The 25,077-nt window shown below is 42.3% G+C and overlaps 1 protein-coding gene across 4 annotated transcripts in view; it reads right to left on the reverse strand.

The window, feature by feature from the left end:
- The window catches only part of DTNB (dystrobrevin beta), a 157,332-nt gene that overhangs the window by 40,904 nt on the left and 91,351 nt on the right, over positions 1 to 25,077 (reverse strand). For all 4 annotated transcript variants that reach the window (XM_028140292.2, XM_028140288.2, XM_028140291.2 and 1 more), the window contains exons 10-12: positions 14,671 to 14,748; positions 4,199 to 4,288; positions 716 to 803 (exon numbers count right to left, since the gene is read on the reverse strand). In XM_028140292.2, the coding sequence (XP_027996093.2) occupies positions 716 to 803; positions 4,199 to 4,288; positions 14,671 to 14,748 (256 nt within the window). The remainder of the gene's footprint in view (positions 1 to 715; positions 804 to 4,198; positions 4,289 to 14,670; positions 14,749 to 25,077) is intronic.

Genomic DNA, 25,077 nt, shown 5'->3' on the forward strand with positions numbered 1-25,077 from the left:
TGTGATTGCCTTGTATTCTTTTGGTATCAGTTTAGAGGGGCCTGATGAAATGACTTGGAAGTGTTCCTTCTTCCTCTATTTTTCTATTAGAAAATGGGGTTCTCGTGTAGTATGCCAGCTTTATGTCAGATTGCTAGAATTTCTTCTTTGAGAATATGATAATATTTAACAGTTAAGCCATTGGAGCTTGAAGTTTTCCTTGTGGGAAGTCAGTTATCAATACAATTTCTTTAACAGGTTTAAGAATATCTAGATTTCCTATTTATTTTTATGTCAGTTTTGTTAATTTATCTTTCAAGGATTTTGTCTATTTCACCTAGGCTATCAAATTCATTGGCAAAAAGTTGCTCATAATATTCCTTTAGCATCCTTATAATGGCTGTAGGATCTGTAGTGATGTCTCTTTTACATTTGTGATATTAGTAATTTGTGTTTTCGTTCTTTTTTTCTCGATCAGGATTTCTAGGGATTTATTAATTTTATTGATCTTTTTAAGAACCAAATTGACACTTAGATTTTCTGTTCTCAATTCATTTTTTAAAGAAATGGAATTTATAGATAAAATTAGAGCCACTGTAATTCCCTCTCTAAACCTATTCCTCTCCTGTTCCTGAGATTCTTGCTCTCCTGAGTTTCATGTTTACTGTCCCCCCACCACTTGTATATTAAAGTAATGCTAACTTTTGTAATCTATGGGAATCCTCTGATTACTCACCATGTTCCCTGCCTCTGCAGCCAGCCGGGCAGCATAGCGAGCTATAAGCCGGTGTTCCTCATCCAGTCGGCTAGGACTGTCCAGGACACTGCCAAGGAGATAAAAATTCAACAAGTGTCTATTAAACATCCCCTACTCTTGCTCCTCTTAGAAAGACAGATGGGAGAGAAGCTTGTAAAAAAAAGAATGGTAACAAAAGAAACAGAGGCCTGGGCCATAGATACCATTGGTCTTTTGACACAAAGGGGATTGAGAGAAATAAGGCCACATGTGTCATTTCTCTTCAGCAGCACATCCAACCCTCTTACACCACCAGAAGGGCATGTCTTTTTTTATACAAGGACTGAGAAAAGACAGGGCATTTCAAAAGTCTGAGAGAGGGATTTCTAATCAAATGTTTTTAAGAACTCATGACTTTTAAAGATAGGTCTTGAATTCAAAAAGACCAATCATCATAAAAAACAGGGCCGAGAAAAATTAAAACTAATATTGGCTGAGGCATCCAGGCTTGGACAGGCCCAGTTTACAGTAAATTTGGAGATCACATGGTATCAAACATTTTCTTCAATGCCTCTTCTTTTTACCATGCTTGTTCCACAAATATAGCCCCATCTTAGAGTGAAGTAATTTAGTTCCATTACTCTTTAACAAGAGTTCCAGCACGCTGAAAATTTAAAGACCCACCTAGGTGGGATATCAGGTAATGCTACACCTGGATAAAAAAAGGGTTCTTGCGTAGTACGCCAGCTCTATGTGATGCAATGAACTTTAGATGAACTAATGCCTCCATTACTCAGTATGTTACATCAACTGTCCTTTTTCATATCAGGGCACTCCTAGATTAATAAGGACTGTGGCTATATAATGCTCTTTAAGTATGGCAAAACATGGAAGATAACAGAGATGATGATGACTGACCAGAGATGGCTGTTGTGGCTTGCTTTTACTTTGGTCCTAGGTTCTTGGAGTTCTGAAAGCCCTTGATTGGAATTAAGCAATATGACAAGTAATATGAAAAAATTTAAAGACATGAGTTTAATACTCATCAAATCTTGTTATAGCTACTGAGGGGAATCTGGGAAAGGTGAAATTAAATGAACAAAGATCCATCTGGCCTTTTCACGTACACAATCAGCTGTATTTTTCCTAGTTTTTTTTTTTTTTCACCTTTCTATATTTCTATCTCTGTGGCTAATTCTTTAAGTTTAGTCTTCCCTCTAGGATGAATATTTTTAAAATGTGCCTATGACACTTCTGAACACTTTATAATTTTAGGTGTGCAAATGTCAGTTTCCAGCACATGTAATCATCCTCTCAAAAGATGATCTTAAAATAAGAACATGCTACCACCAGTTGACTTTAATAGGTTACAGTCAAGGCTGCAAGGTCTGGGCTGAAATACATTTGTGCCTTAAAGGTGTTTGTCTGAAAAAAAAAAAAAAAAGAGAGAACTATCTTTATCTTTAAAAAACAACAACAACAGAAATGAACATTTAACAATAAAGTAGATAATATTATGGAGGGACTGGCAGCCTAAGAAGTCTGGCAGAGGACACAATAGGTTCCTCTGTGAAAAAGAGCTCCTTCTCCATTCCTTTCCATCTCCCAGGGAAGGCTAATCCGGGTAGTCATTTATCCCCAAGTGCAGACAACATGGTTGCTTTCATTAGCTTTGTTTTCCAATCAGAAACTAGAACGTTGCATTGATGAGAGGCTTTAAGGTCAAGAAAAATTAGAAAGATTCCCTATTCTTCTGCTTGAACTGACTTTCATTTTCAGAATTAGCCACGGAATTTCTGATTTCTTCGTGGAAGTAGGAAGCTCAGTTCCTCAGACTGTAAATCAAGAAGAGATGTAATACTCACCCAATCTTCATGTTCTCCCAGAGTTCCCGGCCACCAATTCTTGAGCAGGGAGCCTTATCGCTAAGCCAAAGACTTGAGGACCTTGACTACACCTACCATAAAACTTCTCGGGCTGAAATATCAGGTGGCAGCTGCTGTCCAACATGCTGTTGCTACTTTCACCATGGAAACGTTTAATCACCTGGACAACTGCCCTGACTGGTTTCCTGTGAGCTATCCTGCCATGGGTGAGATAACTCGATTCCTACAGACCCAGGGGCTGGGGCAGAGTGCACAGGAATCATCTCTGGATGAGAAGACTCTGGGATACAATGCTCACAGGTCAGGCCTTCCTTCTCTCCCCCAGGACAAGCCTATCACACATACTTGGGAAGCCGGAGAACCCTACAGTCTCTTTAAGGCTTTAGAGACAGTAAATACCAAAAACAGCAATGCCATTTAGTCATACGGGGAAAACTATGGGGAATGGTATAAAGTATAATAATATAATATTAAAATGAGTCCTTTTAACATATTTTTCACATTATTAAGTTATGTTTCTGTTATCATGGGAAATAAAAATGACCTTCCCCTGGAACCACGGCATGCTATAGGCAAAACTAAGATCAAAAGGAAAGGTCCAGCCTCTCTTACGTGTTTAGTTTATAAATTATGGGTTTTATTTTCTCTAAGAATAAGAACCTCGAGTTGTCTGGCACAGCGACTCCTCTTTGCTGCCATGTAGAGTGGCTGGAATGGCTTTAGATTATTTCAACTTGTCCTGCATTCTCCTTGCAGAGTGGTGGTGGGTGTGGGCATGGATCGGGCAGGTAGCTCTGGGTCTGCCTGAATGTGATAGCACTTTGTTTGGTATTAGTTCTTTCAAATGGTGGACTCTGCTGTAGTTAGTGGCTATCCAGCGTTTTTCCATCCTAACCTAGAATCTGGAGGGATCAGTCCTATTTCCCATATTAACAAGGGGTCACTACCAGAGTAGTTTTCAGGGAAAGGGGTATGTGGGGCTACTGTAGTATAAATAATTATGATGATATGAGGAGGCATATTATCATTTGAAAAAAGTCCCTTAGGTGTCAAGGACCTAATACCACTGTTGAAAACCACTGGTTTAAATAATCAACAATGATAGATCTTGGGGAAGAGATGAAGATGCAACATGTAAAGATGTAACAGGGTGATGGTATGAAAGATTAGACAAAGTGAGATATCTGGGGGTTGATCAACCCTAAGCTTTGAATATCAACAGAAAGATTTCATTGTCTAGGCGAGAATGAACAGAAAGAGGTTGCATCGCATACCTCTGTGAGTGTACACCTTTGGGACTGCACATCTCTGAGGTTTATGCACTCTCTCAGTCTAATATAACCTGAAGGAAGTGAGCTGCACTTTCAAGGGGAATTTCTGACTCTATGGTTAGGTGGGTACCTAGGCGTGCAAGGCCCCTTCTTCTTTCAAAGAACGCTTCGGAAATTACCCAAACTCTGCCTAACATAGCTGGTAGCTTCTCAAGAAAAACCCCCCCACGCAGAGCTTTTTTTCTCGCTGACAACCCCAGGTTCCACAGCTCTCCCTCCCTTTGCTCAGCCCGTGGATACCCGCCTGCTGCTGCCCTACCACTGACCGTGCACAGTGCTGAAGACGGGCCACATAGGAGGCTATCAGCGCATGCTCATCGGCCAAGTGACTGGGTATGTCCTGGCTATACTGTAACCTAGGGACAACGGAGGCAAAGACAGCAAGCGTGACACAAACACAGGCAGAGCGAGAAATGAACATGAGTTAACATGGGCAAATTCCAAAGAAATACAGAAAAATAATAAGTCACGATAAGGAAAGTAAAATAAAAATCGCAATGCATAATGGAATATGGTGTTAGAACTTGGGACTGTATCTCACAGACCCAGAGCTGCCCTCAGGAGACAGCTTTGGCCAATGGACACTACAGCCCTTGAGAAAAGAAACCAAGGAGGGTCTCCAAGGAGCCTTGGGCACCGTCGTGTCCAGGTTCTGGGCACGGACGGATGCACCTGAAGGGGAATGCCCGCTGGCAGGAAAACAGGCAGAGTGGGTCTACTTAACACCACCAAGTGGCCCCCAACGCTTTTATAGCTTTTGTCTACATGTAAGAGTTTTCAATGTTACCTAATGATCCCAGTTAAACCTTACTATTTCTATAAGGATACTGTCTTTGGCATCATTCTGTTTTCTCCCATACAATTGGCACTTAAACCAACTTGTTAGAATTGTATCTCATTGTAAGACAACACTATACATTCTGAGTGAGGCCCTATCTTATAGATACATGCAAGGTCTTTGAGCATACTATCTTTTTTTTAAAAAAAACAACAACACTTTTTATTATGGAAATGTTAAGATATGTGTAAAACAGAGAGTAGTCTAATGACTACCCTTCATGTACCCATCACCAAACTTCAACAAAAATCAACACTTTCCTACTTATTTGACCTATTTTTTCTTCCCCTAATATTTTTTTTCAGGAATAAATGGTTATAGCAAATCCCAGACAATTTATTTTTTTGCTCGGAAATAATTTACATAACCTCAATGCCATTATCACACCTGAAAAATTAACAAAAAATGTTGTAATAACTCAGTCCATCTGAAAACTACCTCAGTCTTAAAAAAAAAATCCTTTTACAGTTAAAATCAAGATCCAAACGAAGTCCACAAATCTTGCATTTGGTTGGTTTCTGTTTTTAAGCTTTCCCCTTTCTGTCATGTCATTTATTTGTGAGAAAAACAGGTTATCTTGTAGCATACCCTCTATTCTGGATTTAACTGATTGTTTCCTGTAGTGTCATTTAATTTGTTTCTTTATAGCCGTTAGTTAGATCTAAATGCTTGATTAAAGTTTCTGCTTTTGCATTGTTCTTTGAAAAGGGGCTAGAATCCATCATAGGTAATACAGTATACCTATACATCAAATAGGAGACACATAACGGATTATAAGTACTGGTCAGTGGACCCAGATGTTATTGGTTATATCTTTCCATTATAAAGTCCCCCATCAACTTTTCACCTAATGGTTTTAGCATTTAGTGATGTCCTTGACTAGATTCATTATTTTATTAGGCGTTGCAAAATGTTGATTTTCTGCATTTATGGTACAACTTCCCTCTATTTTTTTTTTATCTTGAAATACTGTTCATTCAGGAAAGGTAAAACAAACGGTTGATTTTTTTTTCTAATAAATCTTTATTGTTCAGATTATTACAGGTGTTCCTCTTTTTCCCCCCCATAGCTCCCCTCTACCCGGTTCCCCTGCTCTGCCCTTACCTTCCCCACTGTCCTCATCCATAGGTGTACGATTTTTGTCCAGTCTCTTCCCCCCCACAGACGCCTTTCCCCCCGAGAATTGTCAGTCCACTTCCTTTCTATGCCCCTGATCCTATTCTATTCACCAGTTTATTTTGTTCATCAGACTTTTTATTCACTTGATTTTTAGATTCACTTGTTGATATGTATTTGTTGTTGCTTTGTTGTTCATAACTTTTGTCTTTACCTTTTTCTTCTTCTTCCTCTTCTTAAAGAATACCCTTCAGCATTTCATATAATACTGGTTTGGCGGTGATGAACTCCTTTAGATTTTTCTTATCTGTGAAGCTCTTTATCTGACCTTCAATTCTGAATGATAGCTTTGCTGGGAAGAGTAATCTTGGTTGTAGGTTCTTGCTTTCATCACTTTGAATATTTCTTGCCACTCCCTTCTGGCCTGCATAGTTTCTGTTGAGAAATCAGCTGACAATCATATGGGTACTCCCTTGTAGATAACTGTTTTTCTCTTGCTTTTAATATTCTCTCTTTGTCTTTTGCCCTTGGCATTTTAATTATGATGTATCTTGGTGTGGTCCTCTTTGGATTCCTTTTGTTTGGGGTTCTGTGTGCTTCCTGGACTTGTAAGTCTATTTCTTTCACCAGGTGGGGGAAGTTTTCTGTCATTATTTCTTCAAATAGGTTTTCAATATCTTGCTCTCTCTCTTCTTCTGACACCCCAATAATTCGGATGTTGGTACGCTTGAAGTTGTCCCAGAGGCTCCTTACACTATCTTCATATTTTTGGATTCTTTTTTCTTTTTACTTTTCCGGTTGGGTGTTTTTTGCTTCTTTGTATTTCAAATCTTTGACTTGATTCTTGCGATCCTCTAGACTGCTGTTGGATCTCTGTATATTATTTTTTATTTCAGTCAGTGTATGCTTAATTTCTAGTTGGTCCTTTTTCATATCCTCAAGGGACTCACTAAATTTATCAGCGGTTTCTAGAAGATTCTTGAGTAATCTTATAACCGTGGTTTTGAACTCTATATCCAGTAGTTTACTTTCCTCCATTTCTGTCATTTGTGACCTGTTTCTTTGTCTCCGCATTTTGGCTGATTCCCTGTGTTGGTAGCGTGGCTTTGTGTGCCAGGTGTCCTATAGGGCCCAGTGGCTCAGCCTCCCCAGTTACCTGAGGTGGACACTCTTGGTGCACCCCTTTGTGGGCTGTGTGCACAGTCTTGTTGTAGTTAAGCCTTGATTGTTGTTGGTATCACTTGGAGGAAATGACATCCAGGCCAATTGGCTGTGAGGATCAGTTGTGTCTACGATGGGAGAACTTCTGTGCTGGAGACACCCTTATGAGGCAAGACTTGCTTCAGTGGGGCTTTGGCGCTCACTGAGTCTGCCCCCTGAGTGTGTCTCTTATGGATCTGAAGAGTTGTAGTCTGGATGGTCTCTCTCTGACCACTGGGTACACTGGCTCTTAGATCTCCAGGAGAGAGGCCGCCCAGCAGGAGCTACAGAGAGATCTGCAGATTCCTTCTCTTTGTTTGGGGTTTGGAGGTGGCCAGATGAGGCCCAGCTGTGAAGGAATACAAGCTGCTGTCGAGCCTTGGGTCTTCTTTTGGAGGCACTGGGGCTCTTTGATCCAGCTGCAGTAAGTTAGGTTTCAGATTGCAAAGGGCCAAGCCATTCATATGCAAAAGCCTCTGCGCACAGCTTGGGTGGGTTGTAAATTGGGTGGGGCAGGGTCTCAGGGAATCACCAGGGTGGAGCAAACAGCAATGGCTGACCTGGCTGGAAGAGGTCCCGTATCTCTGTGTCCCGCGGCACCGTGCAGGAACAATGATTGCTGCAAGCACCTCTGAGAGAAAGCCGCCCTCGAGTTCTGCCCGATGCCAGACAGTCCAGTTTCTCCCCATATGAGTCTGGGTCCCCAGAGTCTCTCCCGGAACTGGAGTTCAGAGCAGTTGGGAGCTTGTATCTCCCTCCCGATTGAAAAAGACAGCCGTGTACTCAGTTGCCAGCCCTTTCCGCGCACACGCTTCCGTACCTCCGCACTTTACTTCCGCACCTCCTCTGAGTCTCAGTGTGCTTTTCTCTTCCCTTCTAGTTGTAGAATTTCCACTCAGCCAGCCTTCCCGTGGTTCTGGATGATACCTGTTTTGTCTTTTAGTTGTAGTTTTAAAGTGGTTGTGCGAGGCAGCAAGTTCAGGTGTTTACCTATGCCGCCATCTTGGTTTCTCCTCTGTCGGTTGGTATTTTTTATTTAACAAGATTCAGAACTATGAGCTAGTCAGTACCCTAGCAAACTCCAATTGTTACCAAGGACTTTTGTTTTTTAGTATCATATGAATGCATAGATTTGCACGTATTGGATATGCTTCAATCCACTGCAATAATCTTTTTGTTGCCCAAATTGTCCTATCTTTGCCCAGTGGGAGCCTGTAAAGAGGACCCTGTGTTCTTCTGTCATATCCATTAGACCTTATTAGTTTCCTTGCCTAGTCTCATCTTGAATAGATCCTGCCCCACACCTGAAATCCACTGCTCTTCCAAGGACTCCAGGTGCCCTTTCCTGGGAAAGAGGGTTTAGAGACCACAATCAGGGATCGAGGGCGCTCACTATCACTGGCTTGTCACTGCCTCTAGACCTTGTCAGTGATAAAGCTAGTAAACCTCGAAGGAACAAAAATAAATTATCTCAGTACTTTCAGACGCCATTCCACTTTCCTCAAGCTTACATTGTTTTTAATGAGAAGTCACTGAAAAATCTTACCTTTGTTCCCCCTTTTTCTCTAGCCATTTAAAAAATATATATGTTTTTATTTATTTCAGAGAGGAAGGGAAAAGGAGAGAGGGAGAGAAACTCAGTGATGAGAGAGAACCATTACTTGGCTGCCTCTTGCACACCCACAAATAGGGCATGGGCCCTGACCAGGAATCAAACTGGGACTTTCTGGTTCATAGGTTGATGCTCAACCACTGAGACACACCGGCCGAACTCTAGCTGCTTTTAATATTTTCTCTTTATCACTGGTTTTTAGCAACTTGATTGAAATGTGACTTGGTAAGGTTTTCTGTTCATCCTGCTTATTGTTTGTTGAGCTTCTTATATATGTGGGTTTATAATTTTCATCATATTTGTAAAACTTTATTTGAAAATTTGGAAAAATAATTATTTCCTAAAATAATTTTCTCTACCCTCTCTGTTAGACTGCTTGACATTGTTCCACAAGTCACTGACATCCTGTTTGTTTTTCGACTTTCTTCCTCTTGGATAGTATGTCTTTACGTTCAGTGGACTTTTCTTCTGCATTCTTGTCTGTTAAGTCCACCCACTGAATTTTTCATATAAGGTATTATTCCTTTCAACTCTAGAAGTTGTTTTTTAATTAAAAATTTTTAATTAAAGTAGAAAGTTATAATTACATCTACACTTGGTTCTTTTATTTCTCCCACTTTTCTCTTGTATGTGTTCCTATTTTTTTTTTTACATATTTTGGTATTTATCCTGGATGTTTTAAAGTCCATATCTGCTAATTGCATAATTTCTGTTGTTTCTGGCTTTGACTAATTTTCTCCTGATTAGAGGCCACACTTTCCTGCTCCTTCCTATGTCATCTAACTTTTACTGGATGATGGAAATGGTGAATATTCTGTTGTTGAATGTCTGGATTTTGATGTCTTCCTTCAAAGAATCTGGTTATCAGTCAATTCACTTGTGGACAGATGGATCCTTTTTGAGGCTTGGATTTAAGTTTCATTAGTGCAGATCCAGAGTAACCTTTATCTAGGGCTATTTTTGCCCTCGTCCTAAGGCGTGGACTTCCGGGGGTCTTTGCTGAAAGTCCCAGGCATCCAATGATGTCTCTCTACTCTGGCCGGGTGAAACTTAACTGTGCAAGCTCAGGTAGCTGTTCCACTTTCAAATGAGCCCAGGGGCTGTTCTTTCCCAGGCAGTGTTCTTTGCTGGGCTAGTGAAATCTCATGCTATACAAATACAGCTCAGTTTTCAGCCAAAGACTCAGGGGTCCTCTGCAGATCTATGGAGCTGGTTCTCAGCACACTTTCTCCTCACTGGTAATCTGCTCCGGGAGCCCCTGCCTCTCCTAACTCTAACCTCGGTTCCCTTATTCTCAGCAAGATTGCCTCGCTCTGCTTGCACCCTGCACTGGAGCTGGGCAAGCGCCTCTCAGCTGGAGGCCTGGACAATCACAGCGATCTCATTTGCTTCTCATCCCTCAGAGATCAGTCCTGCTTTTTATTTACTGTCTGATTTCTGAAAAACGTTGTTAAGTTCAGACCTGTTTTCAGTGGAAGTTTACCGTGGAAGAGTCAAATTGATAATATCTTGCCTTTTCTTAAGATTCATAGCAATTGGTAACTATTCAGAGTTAGTGACTCTAATATTTACCTGTTCCCACCCAAAGATGGTATCATGTCCCAACACAACACATCTAGCTTCTGGCTCCACCATGACCAGAGTGGAAGTTCTCTTTGTAGTAACTCATTTGTAATTGCTCTACTTAAAATGATTTGAATGCAAACTCTTTTCTTTTTTGATAAAATATTTAATACATAAATAAATATATATATATTTATTTATATATATATATATATATATATAAATAAATGTATGTATAATATATATGTGTATATGTACAAGGCTTTTGTTTGTACTAACCTGAGTTAGAACTGCTGAAGGGTTTACCTTAAATGCTTGAATGGAAATGGAATTTAATCTCAACCCCGAGCAGTTGAAAACTGGAGTTCTGCCCGGGCTCTCAGATGGGCTTTGGGAATCTGCCAGCACCGAGGACCCTGCAGGTCCGTAAGATTATGTGTTAATTTTCAATTACTCTGCCTTCCTGTCTTTCAAAAAAAAAAAAGATTGGAGAAAATAATTCCTGTGTTGCCCTGGAGAGAATTTCACGAATTCATACAAGCTAGCTGTTTCATGACCAGGCTGAACCCTCATGACTGTGCTTTTCAACCAAACTCTGTTTCCTGATTTCACAGGAAGGAAGCGAATCAGCGGCGTGACTCCACAAATGGCCAGCTTCTGGCTCGACCGATTTTATTTTGCCCCCTTTCTCGGTTTCCCCAGCACCTCTTTTGTTCTCAGCCTAAAAATACAGCAGCCTGTGGCTTTTGTCACGTTACAGCATTCACAGATAACAAGATAAACTCTTTACCTGGCACCCAGTCAGAAAGCCATTTTAATACGATTACAGCGCAACTCAGCTCTTAATTTGGTCATGTTTCTACAGCTTAGAAGTAGTATTTTTACTGTGAGATCTTCTGGCCTTTAAAAAACTGCTTTTCCTTCTTGTAAAGTATGTAAGTAAAGAAAGTTCTAACTGATAATATCTTGACTTTTCTTAAGATTCATAGCAACTGGTAACTATTCAGAGTTAGTGACTCTAATATTTACCTGTTCCCACCCAAAGATGGTATCACGTCCCAACGCAATACATCTTCATAAACCAAACAGAACAGAAAGCATGATTTAACCCTTGAGAGAAATGACAATGAGGTGGGAGAAAAGGGGTCTCTTGAATTAAGCCTGTGCAAACGGAGATCTGACATAATATACTTACACATACAATTTTTTTTTTCAGAAATGATTAAAAAAAGAAGCCTATAGCTATGTGCCTCGGTACATCTACCTTCTCCGGGGACAGCAGACTCCCTCTTTTGGAGAACTGACCCCCACCTATTTTGGAAAACCCTTGGGTAGGTGACATGATCCAAGACGGACCACACAGAATTTTCTTTGGGAGTTTTCAACTTGGAATAACTATCATCCCTGGGATCCTGGGACTTAGTTCTTGTGCCTCTTATGAACCCGAGTTCCAGAGGAACGACTGGGCGTAGCAGTGATCTCCTTAAGTCTTCAGTATGATGTTGCAAGGGAGAGAGGTTGTCTGAAAGCCTACCGCCTCAGCCCACCAAGGGGGAGATAATGAAGACATCTAGGGTTTTATGGGAGTTGCACTGTTCCAGAAACTCCAAACATAAACCTCAATGCTTTGTCAGGGTGGGGTAGGCCGGCGGCCCCGTCATCATGGAGACAATCTGAGGCTCTGATACAAACGACCAGTCAGTCCTCACGTCCCCTTTTGGAGCCCAATCCCCAGAACGGACTCTTCCAGTCTCCTCTCGCCATCCGCTCAGGCTTCGGATTTTTCCAGTTTGTAAAATCAGTGACCACTCAGCCATCTGCTTCTCTGGTTCCAAAATGTAGTTGTGATGGTCTCCTCATTCATTTTTCTTTGTTCCTGTGGGTTTTTGCTTTAAAAAGTCTTGACTGTCATTTTGGTGGCATTCCAAGAAGAAACACAGGCAAATGTGGCTTAACATGCTGTTTCTGTTAATTCCATTTCCCCCCTTCTTTAAATTACAATTATCCTATTTTCAGATTTCCACTTTTGTATACTGGAGGTTTGGGTGCTTACAATGTACCATTCAGTCCACGGTAGGAAAGGTTAATGAATCAAAGGAAGACACACCTAGGCCTGATCTGGACGAGCGGACATAGCCCAGGTTTCTGGGACCCACGCTGTCTACAAGAGGCGGTAAGACTCCCAGGAAAGGCGTGCGTGCATTTGCAGACGTGTATGGAAAGCTCTATTATGTGAAGAAGGAAAACTCCGGAAATAGAAGTGTGTGTGGGTGTGTGTATGTGGGCATGGACACACTTTTGCACACATCGGTGTGCTGGGTAGCAAAACGGTGGTCTGCCAACAATGGCAGTTATTTCTCCTTCCCAGGATGACTCTCATCTGTTCTTAACGGTGTAACCCATCACACACACACAAGATGGGCTGTAATACAATCCTTGGAGCTTTCTCACCCACGGGAGACACACGGCCCTACAAGTGACAATGCTATGGAGGTGTGTGTGCGAAGCGTCGGCAGTACTGAGAGGTAGCTGCCGCAGGAGGAGCGAAGGAAGACCGAGAGAGGCAAGAGAGGCAGGGCACCCTGGTGGCGTTTCCGTGGCTTCTGTGACCCCTGGACACGTCCTCCCTCCCCTTGTTGCCTTTGTGGGTTTGTGCCTTTCTTTTCCTTGTTACTGGAGTAGGAACACATGAGATCTATCCTCTTATATGTCTAAGGGTACAGTAATGTTAACTATTAACAGTGATATACAGGAAATCATTAGGACTCTTTGATCTTGCTGAGAAGAGAGAGAGAGAGAGAGAGAGAGGGGGGGGGAACATGGAGGGAGGGAGGGAGGGAGAAAGAGAGAGAGGGAGAGAGGGGGAGGGACGGAGAGGGAGGGAGAGGGAGAGAGAGACAGAGAGAGAGAGAGAAGGAGAGAGGGAGAGAGAGGGAGAGAGGGAGAGAGGGAGAGAGGGAGAAAGGGAGAGAAGTTTATGTTCCAGAACACTGTACCATTCAACTCTGCCCCAAAGAAGTGGGTTGTTTATTCCCCTGCTAGAAGTATTTCAGCAAGGCTGTGGGCAAGCACTCTTGCCTGGTCTTGAGCCTCCATGAGAATAACTCTGTATTATCAGGTCACTCTGATTATTAAATCCCTAAATCCTCTATTCCTGGGTAGTCGTAGGGCTCCCTACTTAGCTTCTTCCTAAGGCTATTTTCCAAACTTGCCTGATGAAAGAATAACCTGGAATACTTGTTAAAAGTGTAGCTTCTCAGGATCTCAGGATCCGTTGGTCCAGAGGTCCTGAGACATAGTCCCAGATAGTTGTATTTTTAATAAGGGACCCAGGTGATTCTTCACAACAAATGTGGGAAACCTTGCTCTAGGAGTTGTGGCCAATGGGAACAAACATAGCTGATCTTAGGTATCATACAGTAAGTCCTTAACGTGGTTCTCGCAACTGTGGGGAAACTATGTACAATGAAACCAATTTTACTATAGGCTGATGGATATAAACAAGACAAGTTCCTACAGCATTTCATCCATGTTATAAGGAAAGGACATTGAACGAAATGATGCTATTCGAGGACCTGCTGCTATTATGTATTAAGTCTAAGTATTATTAACCAGGTGACATTTCTATAGCTGAATTACTCCAAAGCAATCAGGACATGTGGTTTTCTTCGGGAAGGAGTTGGAGAGTGAGTCGGAATGCCTTTGTTGTTGTTTTTTTCCTTTCTGAGTGATGACTGTTAGAAAGAATTCTTTAATGGCTATGCCCCTGAGGGAGTTTCTGCATCGCTCAGGTCAAGGAACAGCTTACATCAAAAAGAAAGTAAGCATTTTATATTCTTTTCAGTGCTGCCTAAGAGAATTCTGGAGAAAATTAAGAAGAGAAAGGAGACACACAGTTCTAGCTCCTTGATGGTCCCTAAGGGTAACTGCTTGTATGACTAAGAGAGGGACTCATGCGTTTCAACTGAAATGTTTATGAATCATATACAGAATGACTTAGGAGAAAATAGGGGATTAATTTAATTTACACAGTCTAATCAGGACACAGAATCCATCCCTGACACTCAACTCAAGTGCAAAAGTGTTGAAATTCATGATTATCAAAATGTTATTTAATGTTTTTTAAAAAAGATCTCAAACATGCCTCCTTTGTTTTGACACTATGTTCGCTGCTTGTCACAAATGCAGAGTTTCCACCTCAAGGCACCATTCAAAGCAGACTCCTTTCAGTTGCTATATGTATGAGTTAGTAGGAAAATAAATAAGTAAAAAGTGAAAAATAATATTAAAAGACCGTGAAAGGAGGAGAAAGCAAGCCAGTCCTCTCCGGCCCGTGGAATCCTCTGCTTCCCAGGCCAGAGCCTGTCCCAAATCTGAGTGGCGACTGAAGCGCAGGCCGTGACACATACCTCTTGGTGGGAGTGGGCGCTCCGGAGGACATGTGGCTAACCATGGTGTCATTCATGTTAGACAGAGGGCGAGGAGGGCTGAAAGAAAGGACATTTACACTATATTAATAATTACCAACGGGACTGGGAGGAACAAGTGAAGGAATGGTAAGGGCGAGAGAACCGACCACCATTCCTGATAAGCACAGTGGGGCCCGCGGGCGTGGGGGCAGAAATAAGCCGACAGCCCCGCCTGCAGCAAATTCAACCAGAGGTTCTCGCAGAGCAGCCAGAGGACACAGGGCTGCGAGGCACCAGGCACCTCCTCCCGCCAGGTGCAGCCACAAAGGGCTTCTTGCCTCTGGAGCCATGGCTATTGCTAAATATTCCTCGTGGGAAATCTCTTACTTCCTCTCTGAAATGGAAACAAGTTCTTTTAGAGAAATTCGTCCATCAGAAACAGGAAAGTAAAGCAGCAAAACCCTTCTCGTATATTTAGGTATTTTGGTACCTATCTCCTGGTTTCTCCTATCTTTCAGAGCTGAATTAACTGTGTAAAATGTTTTTGTAGAGGTTACACTTAGCAAGTCTTGGTAAATATGAAGCGACCAGAAGCTTTATTGTTTTACAGATTTCACAGTACTTTCATACATACATATATCAGAGAGGAAGGCAGAGGGAGAGATAGAAACATCCATGATGACAGAGAATCATTGATCAGCTGCCTCCTGCACACCCCCACTGAGGATCAAGCCCCATAGCCTGGGCATGCACTCTTGGCTGGTCTTGAACCTGGGACCCTTCAGTCTACAGGCCGATGCTCTATCCAATGAGCCAAACTGGCTAGGGCTCACAGTACTTTCTATTAAAGGCTCCAGTGACATTTTTTTAGGCAGAGCCAAGGAACCCAGAGGAAAGGTTAAGAGGAATGGATGGATAGACCTCTACATCTGTCTATCTATCCACTTCATTTTTTTTAAAAACCAATCTCATTTCTGGGTAGGGAAATCTTTTTAATAATTTCCCATTTAATGAAGAGGATCAAAGATAGAAAGTAATTTGCAGGGAACAGATTTAGGCCTCTTGATTTTTCAGCCACAGCACGATGCTCACTGTCACACGTTCCTGACTGTGGATGACAGGGCCATCAGTCAGACATGCAGAATTAAAGCATGCCTTTACAGGCTAGACTTCACGTCCACATTACTGATCTTACTACCTGTCTTCCAGACAGAGACCCACTCTGCCCCCACACTTTCACGTCTATGAACACTGTTGGCTTTGCTGAGTTATAATAAATCAATTGTTTTAGGTTGATTAATAATGGAAATGAACACAGAGATTGGGTTGATTTTAGTCCTAAATTTACATTTTTGCCAGTGGTTCTCTTAAATCAATTGTCCAAATGGAACAAGGAGATAATTCCTATGAAAGAAACAAATCCAGCATCATAGCTTTTCATTCTTGAGGGCACCAGAGGCATTCTGGTCCTGGTAAACAGAATGGACTTTGCTTCTCTGATATACTATTATTAGCAACCCATTTCCAGAATAAGATAAGGACATGTTCATGTTGCTTTCAAAACTAATGCAGTTACCTAGTGTGTACCAGTATTGAAGACACTGTATTCAATTTCCTTTCTGACATTCTCAGAGAAAAAATGACAATAGAAAAAAATTTAATTCCTTATACATGGATCCATGTGATAAAATATCATGATTTGTAGCATTTTGTTTGATCTGATGTCTCAAAAGTCTTTAATTATCATCTCTATCTCTTGGCAAAGATCATGTCCAATTATTATGTGATAGCACACATATGAAAGCCTCTTTTCTAATATTCAAAACCAGACAATAATGTAAGCTGTAAGCTATTTGTTAACTGCCCCAAATTTCATACCCCTTCTGAACTTCTAGCATATTTGATAAGAAAATGGGTATGTGTTTGCAGTCCAAGATGAAAGAGGCATTTGAAAACATAAAGGGCATCTTTACTACAATATCTACCACTAGACCCATAATTCACTGTGAACGTCAACGGCTCAGATGTTGTCTTAGGGAATTAATACACCAAAATGACTTCTGCTTTACAAAGTCTTCACAGTTCCTGTAAGGTAGAGCTGAAAACAATGCTTCTAGGTGTGAAGACAGAAACTTACAAAGCAGAACTGACACCACTCATCGGATCAGTCTTGTTGATCTTCTTTAACATCCAAAACCTATTGAAAAACTTCAATATGTCGCCAGATGTTCGATGTTTGCCTTTGGTGAAGGTCTCAGCAAAGGAGGATCACCTCACCCCATAAAGAAAAATATATTTCCAGGGTGTTAAAGAGCTGATATAAATGCTAAATTATATAAATTAGGACAAAAATATGGGTTTATGGATAGAGAGGATGTTCTAAGCTCAAAATCTGTAGAAAAACTAGGAAGGAAAAGACCAACTCATTTGAAGTATTAAAAAAATCAGGACAGGGAAAAAATACAAATTTGGGGAACTATTTCAACAAATATGACAAAGTAAGAATTAACAACCTTCACACAAATTCATAAAAATTATTAAGATTTCAATTACATAAATGAGCAAAGTGAAAATACACCTTTAAAAAAAAAAGACATTCAGCCCAACCAGTGTAGCTCAGCGGTTGAGCATGGACCCAAGAACCAAGAGGTCACCGATCCACTTCTGGTGAGGGCACATGCCTGGGTTGCGGGCTCGATCCTCAGTAGGGGCCGATTGATGATGTTTCTATCCCTCTATCCCTCGAAACAACGTAAGAGTGTTTTAATTATACAGGTAATTTATTAAAATTACAGACCACTTCCCTTTAAAAAATGTTTTTCCTCTCTTCTCTCTTTCTCAAATAAAGAAAACATTTCAAATCTCTCTACATTATCTCCATTATTAGACTAAGAAATTTGTGTGATTTCTTTATTGTATTTCGAGTACCTGCATATGGAGCAGGCTTTCAAGAAATATGTTGATCGTGAGTCAGCACCCTGCTATGTAATACACAGAAGTGTAGAGTGTGTAAGAAGTGATCTTTCTGTTATATTTAGCTTTGCTGAGACTATTCTCTGAAAGTGCAATGGTGACATTATTAGTTGTTATATTTGGTAGGTATATTTGTAGTATTTGCAGTCGTGGCAAGTTTTCATCTGTGACTTAGTAATGGAATCAAGAGTGGAGCCGAAACCGGTTTGGCTCAGTGGATAGAGCGTCGGCCTGTGGACTCAAGGGTCCCAGGTTCGATTCCGGTCAAGGGCATGTACCTTGGTTGCGGGCACATCCCCAGTAGGGGGTGTGCAAGAGGCAGCTGATCGATGTTTCTCTCTCATCGATGTTTCTAACTCTCTATCCCTCTCTCTTTCTCTCTGTAAAAAATCAATAAAATAAAAAAATAAAGAGTGGAGAGTGTTTCTAATAACAATGGCAATACTGGCTGGGTGCTACATATGTGCCAGACTCAGTCCGAACAATTCCCATGACTCACTCAAACCTCACAACCACCAATAAGGTGGATACTATTATTATCTTTTTTTACAGATGGAGACACTAAGGCATGGAGAGAAGTAATGTACCTGAGGTTACAACTAAATTGTGGCTGAAGTAGGATTTGAACCCAGGCAAGATAGCTCTTGAGTCTGTTCTTGATCGTTATGGTGTAGTGTCTCAACTACCTTGGACTGCTGCACTTTTGGAAAAACTTACTTAAGATTGTTTAGTCCATAGATTAATAGCAGTAGCGTGATCTAGATAATAGTTTTTGTAAGGTTGTTGCTAGGAAGGTAAAATAAAAGCCCCAGAGTATAGTTTTTGCGTGATTTATTCTTTCCCCTATCACGTCATTAGAACTGTATTATAAATGCCTGTGTGAACTCAAAACTTTTGCTTGCAGAACTCCCATTCTTAACCACCTTTAGGCTGCCCCAAGGAAAACTAGATAACCTAAATAAACTGTTTCCTTCCAGGACACCTCCCTAATTTATTACAATGACTTTAAAATCAAATCTTAATTTCAAAGATCTTTTGGGTTCCTCACCTCAGCCTAACAAAGTATGTAATTTTAAAGAGCAAATTATCTATTTTATCAGCCAGACAATTGATTTTTTTTAAAAACTGTGACACAGGACTAACCCTGAGTGTAATTTCTTGTGTTGGCTTTCTAAGTTGACTTAGATCCAGGGGTAAACACTTTCTGGATAAAACTCTGTGGTTAACCAAGAATGTGAAAGTATAATATTGTTGTTGTTTCAACAAAATTTCTACTTAAAAATTGTAAGTGAATAAAGGGCTCCACGAACAAAGCCAGCGCTGAAGGCTGAGTGGGAACGTGAGATCTTGGGCACATGTGAGGGTTGTCACTTTTCCATAAGCCCGTTAACAGACCTCTTCTGTATAAAGCCATCCAGATGGGCAGATACCCCTACACTATATATATATATATATATATATATATATATATATATATATACACACACACACACACACACACACACACACACACACGCCTGGTGCCTGAGTGGACAGGCACCCAGCTCCCACGCTTTTGATGGTCTGCAGTGGGACGTGAGCTCGCTGCCCCAGAGGCCCCTTCTGTGCCACAGCACAGCCATGGCGCAGACGCTGAGCTCGAGCCGCTGCTGGCGACGTGAGCTCAGCGTCCCGACGGCCCAATCGGCCACCCTGAGTCCCGCCCCCCCAAGCCTCCTGGCCAACCGCGGGCATAGCGAAGGTACAGTCAATTTGCATATTTGTCTATTATTAGGTAGGATATATATATATATATATATATATATATGTGTGTGTGTGTGTGTGTGTGTGTGTGTGTGTATTTTTATTGATTTCAGAGAGGATGGGAAAGGGAGGGAGGGAGAGATAGGAACATCAATGATGAGAGAGAACTACCTACCCGCTGCCTCTTGCACACCCCCTACTTGAGATTGAGCCCACAACACAGGCATGTGTCCTGACTGGGAATCAAACCATGACCTCCTGGTTCATAGGCTGACACTCAACCACGGAGGCACACCAGCCAGGCCCTATCCTATACTTTTAAAAGTATTTGCTCATTATCTTGCTCTTCTTCCTAGACTATTTTTTTTTTTGTAGAGGTTAAGATTCTGCAATTCTTTTACCTTGACAGCTGCCAATCACACGCTTGGGAACTCTTTACCAGATGTTTTGGTCTGTTTATTACTGTTAGCATAAAAGGGGGACAGATTTTATTATGCCCAATGCCTTCATTTACTTGATTCCTTTTGTGTATTGCCCACAACAATGCTTTACAATGAGGTACTTAAATCATTTTAGCTAAATACATTTAATCACTTAAGATTTTTGCAGCCAACTATTTTGTCTTCAATCCTAGATACCTCTGCTGCTTCTGAAATTACCTTCCCTACTTACCCAAACCTCAATACCTCCAAGGTCTGTCTGTACAGGACTTGCTGAGTACTTTGCAAGAACACTGAAGAGGGTTGGGGGAAAAGAGTAACACACTAACATCTGTTGAGTATGAGCACTGCATTAGCATTGAGCTAGGTCCTCAGATACACTGTCTGCTACTACCCATGATGGCATTCCTATTTTACAAATAAAGAAATGAAGGCCAAAGAGGACAATTAACATGACCAAGGTCACGAAGCTAGTAAGTGGCAGAACCAGTCCACTTTCATCTGGTTCTAAAGCTACTGAATAGATCAAGTCCACACGCTCACCATCCTAACCCAGGCATCTCTATTATCCAGATTTTTCAGATTGGAGTTTTCAGGGAAGAGTAAATTCTCAAGTTTGAGAACCATTGCCCACTTTAGAACCACTGGCTTCAAGTCCACCTTGAACTAGCCTGGGGGAGGGGAGGAATGCACTTGGTATCATAATTAAATTCACAACTAAGCTTCACGAAAGGTGAGGTGCAGCGGGCTCCCAGGCCCCTGGACTGTCGCCAGGACACCGGCGCTGGCTGTTATTTTTGCTGAGATCTCATTTTGGGTTCGAGTCTATACAGATCTCACAGCTTTATACGTTTAGCAAGAAACAGCTCCTGCCTAACACACTGCAGCTTCGCCATTGCAGGAAAAAACCTCTTCCTCACTCCAATCTGAAGGTGCCAGAAAACACTCAGATCCGCTTGGAGTCATCGGCCCACTCGGGTAGACCGAGGGCCCGCTACTGTGGCTGGCAATCCTCTTAGCAAAACATGGTCAGGGCGGAGGGAGGACCAAGTCTCCAAAGAAGAGGGTACTGTTCCCGGGAGAAAGGCTGAGAGAGCGACTGGGATCCAGGCCCTGCTGGGCCTCTGCTGGATGACCAGCCCGGGTGCATACAGGCTTAGAACAAAGGTTTCTCTCTTCAGCGCTGTTTCCCTTCTTACTCACTTCCCTCCAAAATGAGTGGCCTATAAGCCCAGTCACAGATCCCGACACGGACGCTCTAAACGATCTGATAAGAAAGCCAGCTTATCTAATTATGCCATTATGATGAAGATGCATGGGATGTAGATGGATCTGTAATCATGGCACACTGCAGCTCTGGTGAAATATCACGGAGGGCCGATTCTGAGTTCCCTTTCATCTACATAATTCTATTAGTCCCTCAAAAGACACCCTGCCTCTGGACAAGAGGGATGACAACTGTGGACCATTTTTGTCCTCCTCGAGTCATGTGATGTTTTGCTCTTTATTTATTCCTGTGTACCAGACCAACCATCTCCTGTCACTCCATTAGTTCATGGTTATCGGACAAAGCCAAAAAATTAAACAAACGGGCAAACAAAACTGCCTTTTGGAAAACCGTAAGGTAAAAAAAAATAAATAAATAACAAAATAGTACTGTAAATGTAGATCAACACCATGTTACATATTGACAATGAGGTTTCTCAGACTGCCAAGGAAGTAGATTTTACTTTATTGGCCATTTACAATGAATTAATCAACAGAAAATATTTAAAAATTCCAAAAGGAACTACTAATCATGTGGCAATTAACTCATTAATGTAAAAAAGACCTATTAATAGGCAGACATGTCTCACTTCCTGTTTCTTGCAGTTTAAGAGAGCCATTTGTGGTGTAAGACTTATAATGAAGTATTTCTCTGGAAGGAAAGGTTTACCACAATCGCATTCTTATGCAGAAGATTCACCATGAAACAGCACCTAGAGACACACAGAGGAACCCAGGTTTCTCACTCTAGCTCTAAAAAAGGATAGAATTGTACAGTGAGACAGTTATTTGCAAATTATTTAGTAGCATCACTCAGTGTAATATTATAATATTGGAAAAACAGGCAAAGGGCCTTACAAAACAGATAAAAGCCAACAGGAATGTACTATTTCATTTTAAAAGCCTGTCCACGGTGAGTAATCCCTCTGTTCTCCTTGCTCGTTAAACTCAGAGAGGAAGTTGTCAATACTTTATATTGACACTGACTCCTGTGTTTCTAGAAAGATGAGAGAAGATGACAACGTAAATATTTCAGTAAGTCACTGCTCACGGAGAGGTCAATGAAATGAATGATGCAGTGTCATTTTCTGACCCGTTTATATGGTCAGTACTGAAACTGGTTTTTAAAAAAATGGAAACAAACACATTATTAGAGAAAACAAGCTGACTCTCATGTTTCATACCATTAGCCACACAGAAAAAGGTACAGTGGAATTTTAAAAACAATTGCCTGAGAAATTCCAGGGGCTCTAGAATCCTACCAAAAATAAATAAATAAACACAATCATCATTAGCCCAGCAGCTCAAGCAGTAAAAACATAAAGACATGAAAAGCTACCAAACCTTTACATTCTGTAGCAAGTGCTTCTTCTTTCTCTATGTATCTGGCCTCTAGTGCATTACACTGCTATTGTCTCTAAGGCAACAGAACAATCACATGACGAAGAGTCTTCTCTACGAGGTAGTTTATCCTACAGAGCATTTTGGGAAAGGGCAGGTATGGGGGAACAACTGATTAGAAGGAAGCACACGTCTGCACTCCGTCAGCCAGTCCATCCAGCGGTCGAAGGCAGCCAATTACAGGAAGGCAGATGCAGCAAGCAGAGCAGGTACCGCTCCTCAGACGCTTAAACATGAAACACACCCTCTTGCAATAGAGTCCAGTGGCCCAATTACCTGGGGCAGCAATTCCATTCTGGTGGGGACTTTAGGGAGCACCCCCACCTCCTCTCCCAGGGCCTCTCCTAATTGCCAACTGCTTGATAAGAAAGCACCTGCACTACTGTCTGCCAGGTAGGGAGCGACTGGGACGTACGTTGGGAGGGGTAGTAAGGCTTGATTTTTTGTTGTTGAAGAGGAGTTAATGAAAATGCAAGCAGAGTGAAGAAGAAAAACATAGGGCAGTGGTGGGTGCCTACCCCTTTGATGCAAAGAGCTCCTTAATTCATGAAGGCAGTTCACCAGGGGGCGGCTGAAACAGACAGCCAGACAGTGTGCACTGCTGAGTGGGATTTCAGGGACCCCTCGCAGGGCATCCACAGGATGAGAATGCCCCTGACACTCGGAGTCATCCTGTGGCCTCTTATCATCCTGAGGCCCAGTGCACGAATCCGTGCACCAGTGGGGTCCCTTGGCCTGGCCTGCAGGATAGGACTGAAACCGGCTCTCCGACATCCCCTGAGGGGTCCCGGATTTCGAGAGGGCAAAGACCAGGCCGAGGGACCCCACCGGTTGGCCAGCCAGGGAGGAACCGCAGGAGGGCTCCAGGGCGTGTCTGGCCCATCTCTCTCAGTTCTGATCAGCCGGACCCCAGCAGCAAGCTAACCTACCAATCAGGGCGTCTGGCCCCTGGTGGTCAGTGCATGTCATAGAGAGCGGTTGAGTGGCCTTAGCATATCATTAGCATATTACACTTTGATTGGTTGAACGGCCCTCTGGACAACGGGACACTTAGCATATTAGGCTTTTATTATACAGGATCTACATCAGTAGCTCTTAAATCTATCTGCTCCTGGCTTCCAGCTCCACTGCCATCAACACATTTCAGCCTGCCTCCTGCTAGTGTAGCAAATAATGCAAGTTTTCGACTAGTCCAGTGTCCAGAGAACCTTTCCATTGTTACTGGTCTGATTTCTTACGGCCACAATTGCTTTCCTAAGCATGGCTCTCCTGTCACCATTGTGCCCCATACCATCAATTCTCTACCAGTCTCCCAAATTAAGACTAACAGCTTCCTCTCTGTGGTCACTGCCTACACACTGCAGCCTCGGTTTCCCACTCTGTCTTAATGTTTGCTACTTCCTGATACTTTCTAAGTGTTCTGGGCAAATATGCGACTCTGTTCAAACACAGGCCCTTGGACTTCTCTGCCACAGTAAAACAAAACAAAACAAAAATGGCAAAGGATATCTACATATTTACACTAAAAATAGGGGAAGTCTAAGTGAAACCCAGACTAACAACCCAAGGGTCTGCAAAAGAATACTACCATTTGCTTAGATAAATGAGAGGTGAAAAAGACAACCCAACCAATCGGACAGCTAACTGGTTAATATACACACATTGACCTCAATGATAAAAAGCTACAGAATAAAATACCAGATGCAGGTGTTAGGATGCTTGGCAGAAAATGAAAGAGTTGATTTATATGACATTGGAAATACAGTAAAAACAAAATAGCGGCGGGATAATATCTTTCAAGGCGACAAACCCGAAGGATATTGGGGGGATGGGGGGGGGCGGGGATCAGAGCAGAGAATGTGAAGGGCAATGTAAACAATAATGGGCAAAATTAATTTCATGGAAAAAACCCCTACAGGACACTTGAGACTGAAATACCTCCCTTTTAGGATAAAAACACATCAAAGGGGACGAAGGGGCAGCGGAGAGGGGAAGGACACCGGTTGGGAGAGTCGGGGTCCTGGTCCAGTCCTGGCACTGAGCGGATGACGTGGCCTGGACAAAGGAGCCCTTTGTGCCCCAGCTGAACGGACCTGCGAGGGGAAGAGGGCCCGTTCTAGAACAGTGGTTTTCACATGTTGTTCCCGGGCATCAAAGCATTCCACGGATGGCTTCAGTGACCACAGAGGAGCGCAGGCCCATCAGGCCCGGCCTCCTTCCAGGGAGAGCGGCTCCACGTCTACTCCGCTCTGCACAGCCTCACAGAGCCCCGCGTTCCACGGCCGCTCGAACGCGTCTGAAAACACCTTTCGTTACCACAGCCTTTAAATCGGCGGCCTCTACCTTCCTTACGCACCAGGCCTGGTTCTTCTCTTTTGTGGTCCTTTCACAGTTTGCAGTTACGTATAAGTAGTGTTTGCTTTTTAACTGGTCTCACTCAAGAGGCTGTGAGCTTCACGAAGGCAGAGCCCATGGGTTTATTCTACCACTGTGTTCACACATGTACCCACATCGTAACGGCACACAGTGGGTGCTCAGCAATAACTGATTCAGTAATGAAATTTTATGAATTTATTTCCCATTC

This window comes from Eptesicus fuscus, chromosome 16, assembly GCF_027574615.1.
Source record: "Eptesicus fuscus isolate TK198812 chromosome 16, DD_ASM_mEF_20220401, whole genome shotgun sequence".
In the NCBI taxonomy this organism is placed as follows: domain Eukaryota; kingdom Metazoa; phylum Chordata; class Mammalia; order Chiroptera; family Vespertilionidae; genus Eptesicus; species Eptesicus fuscus.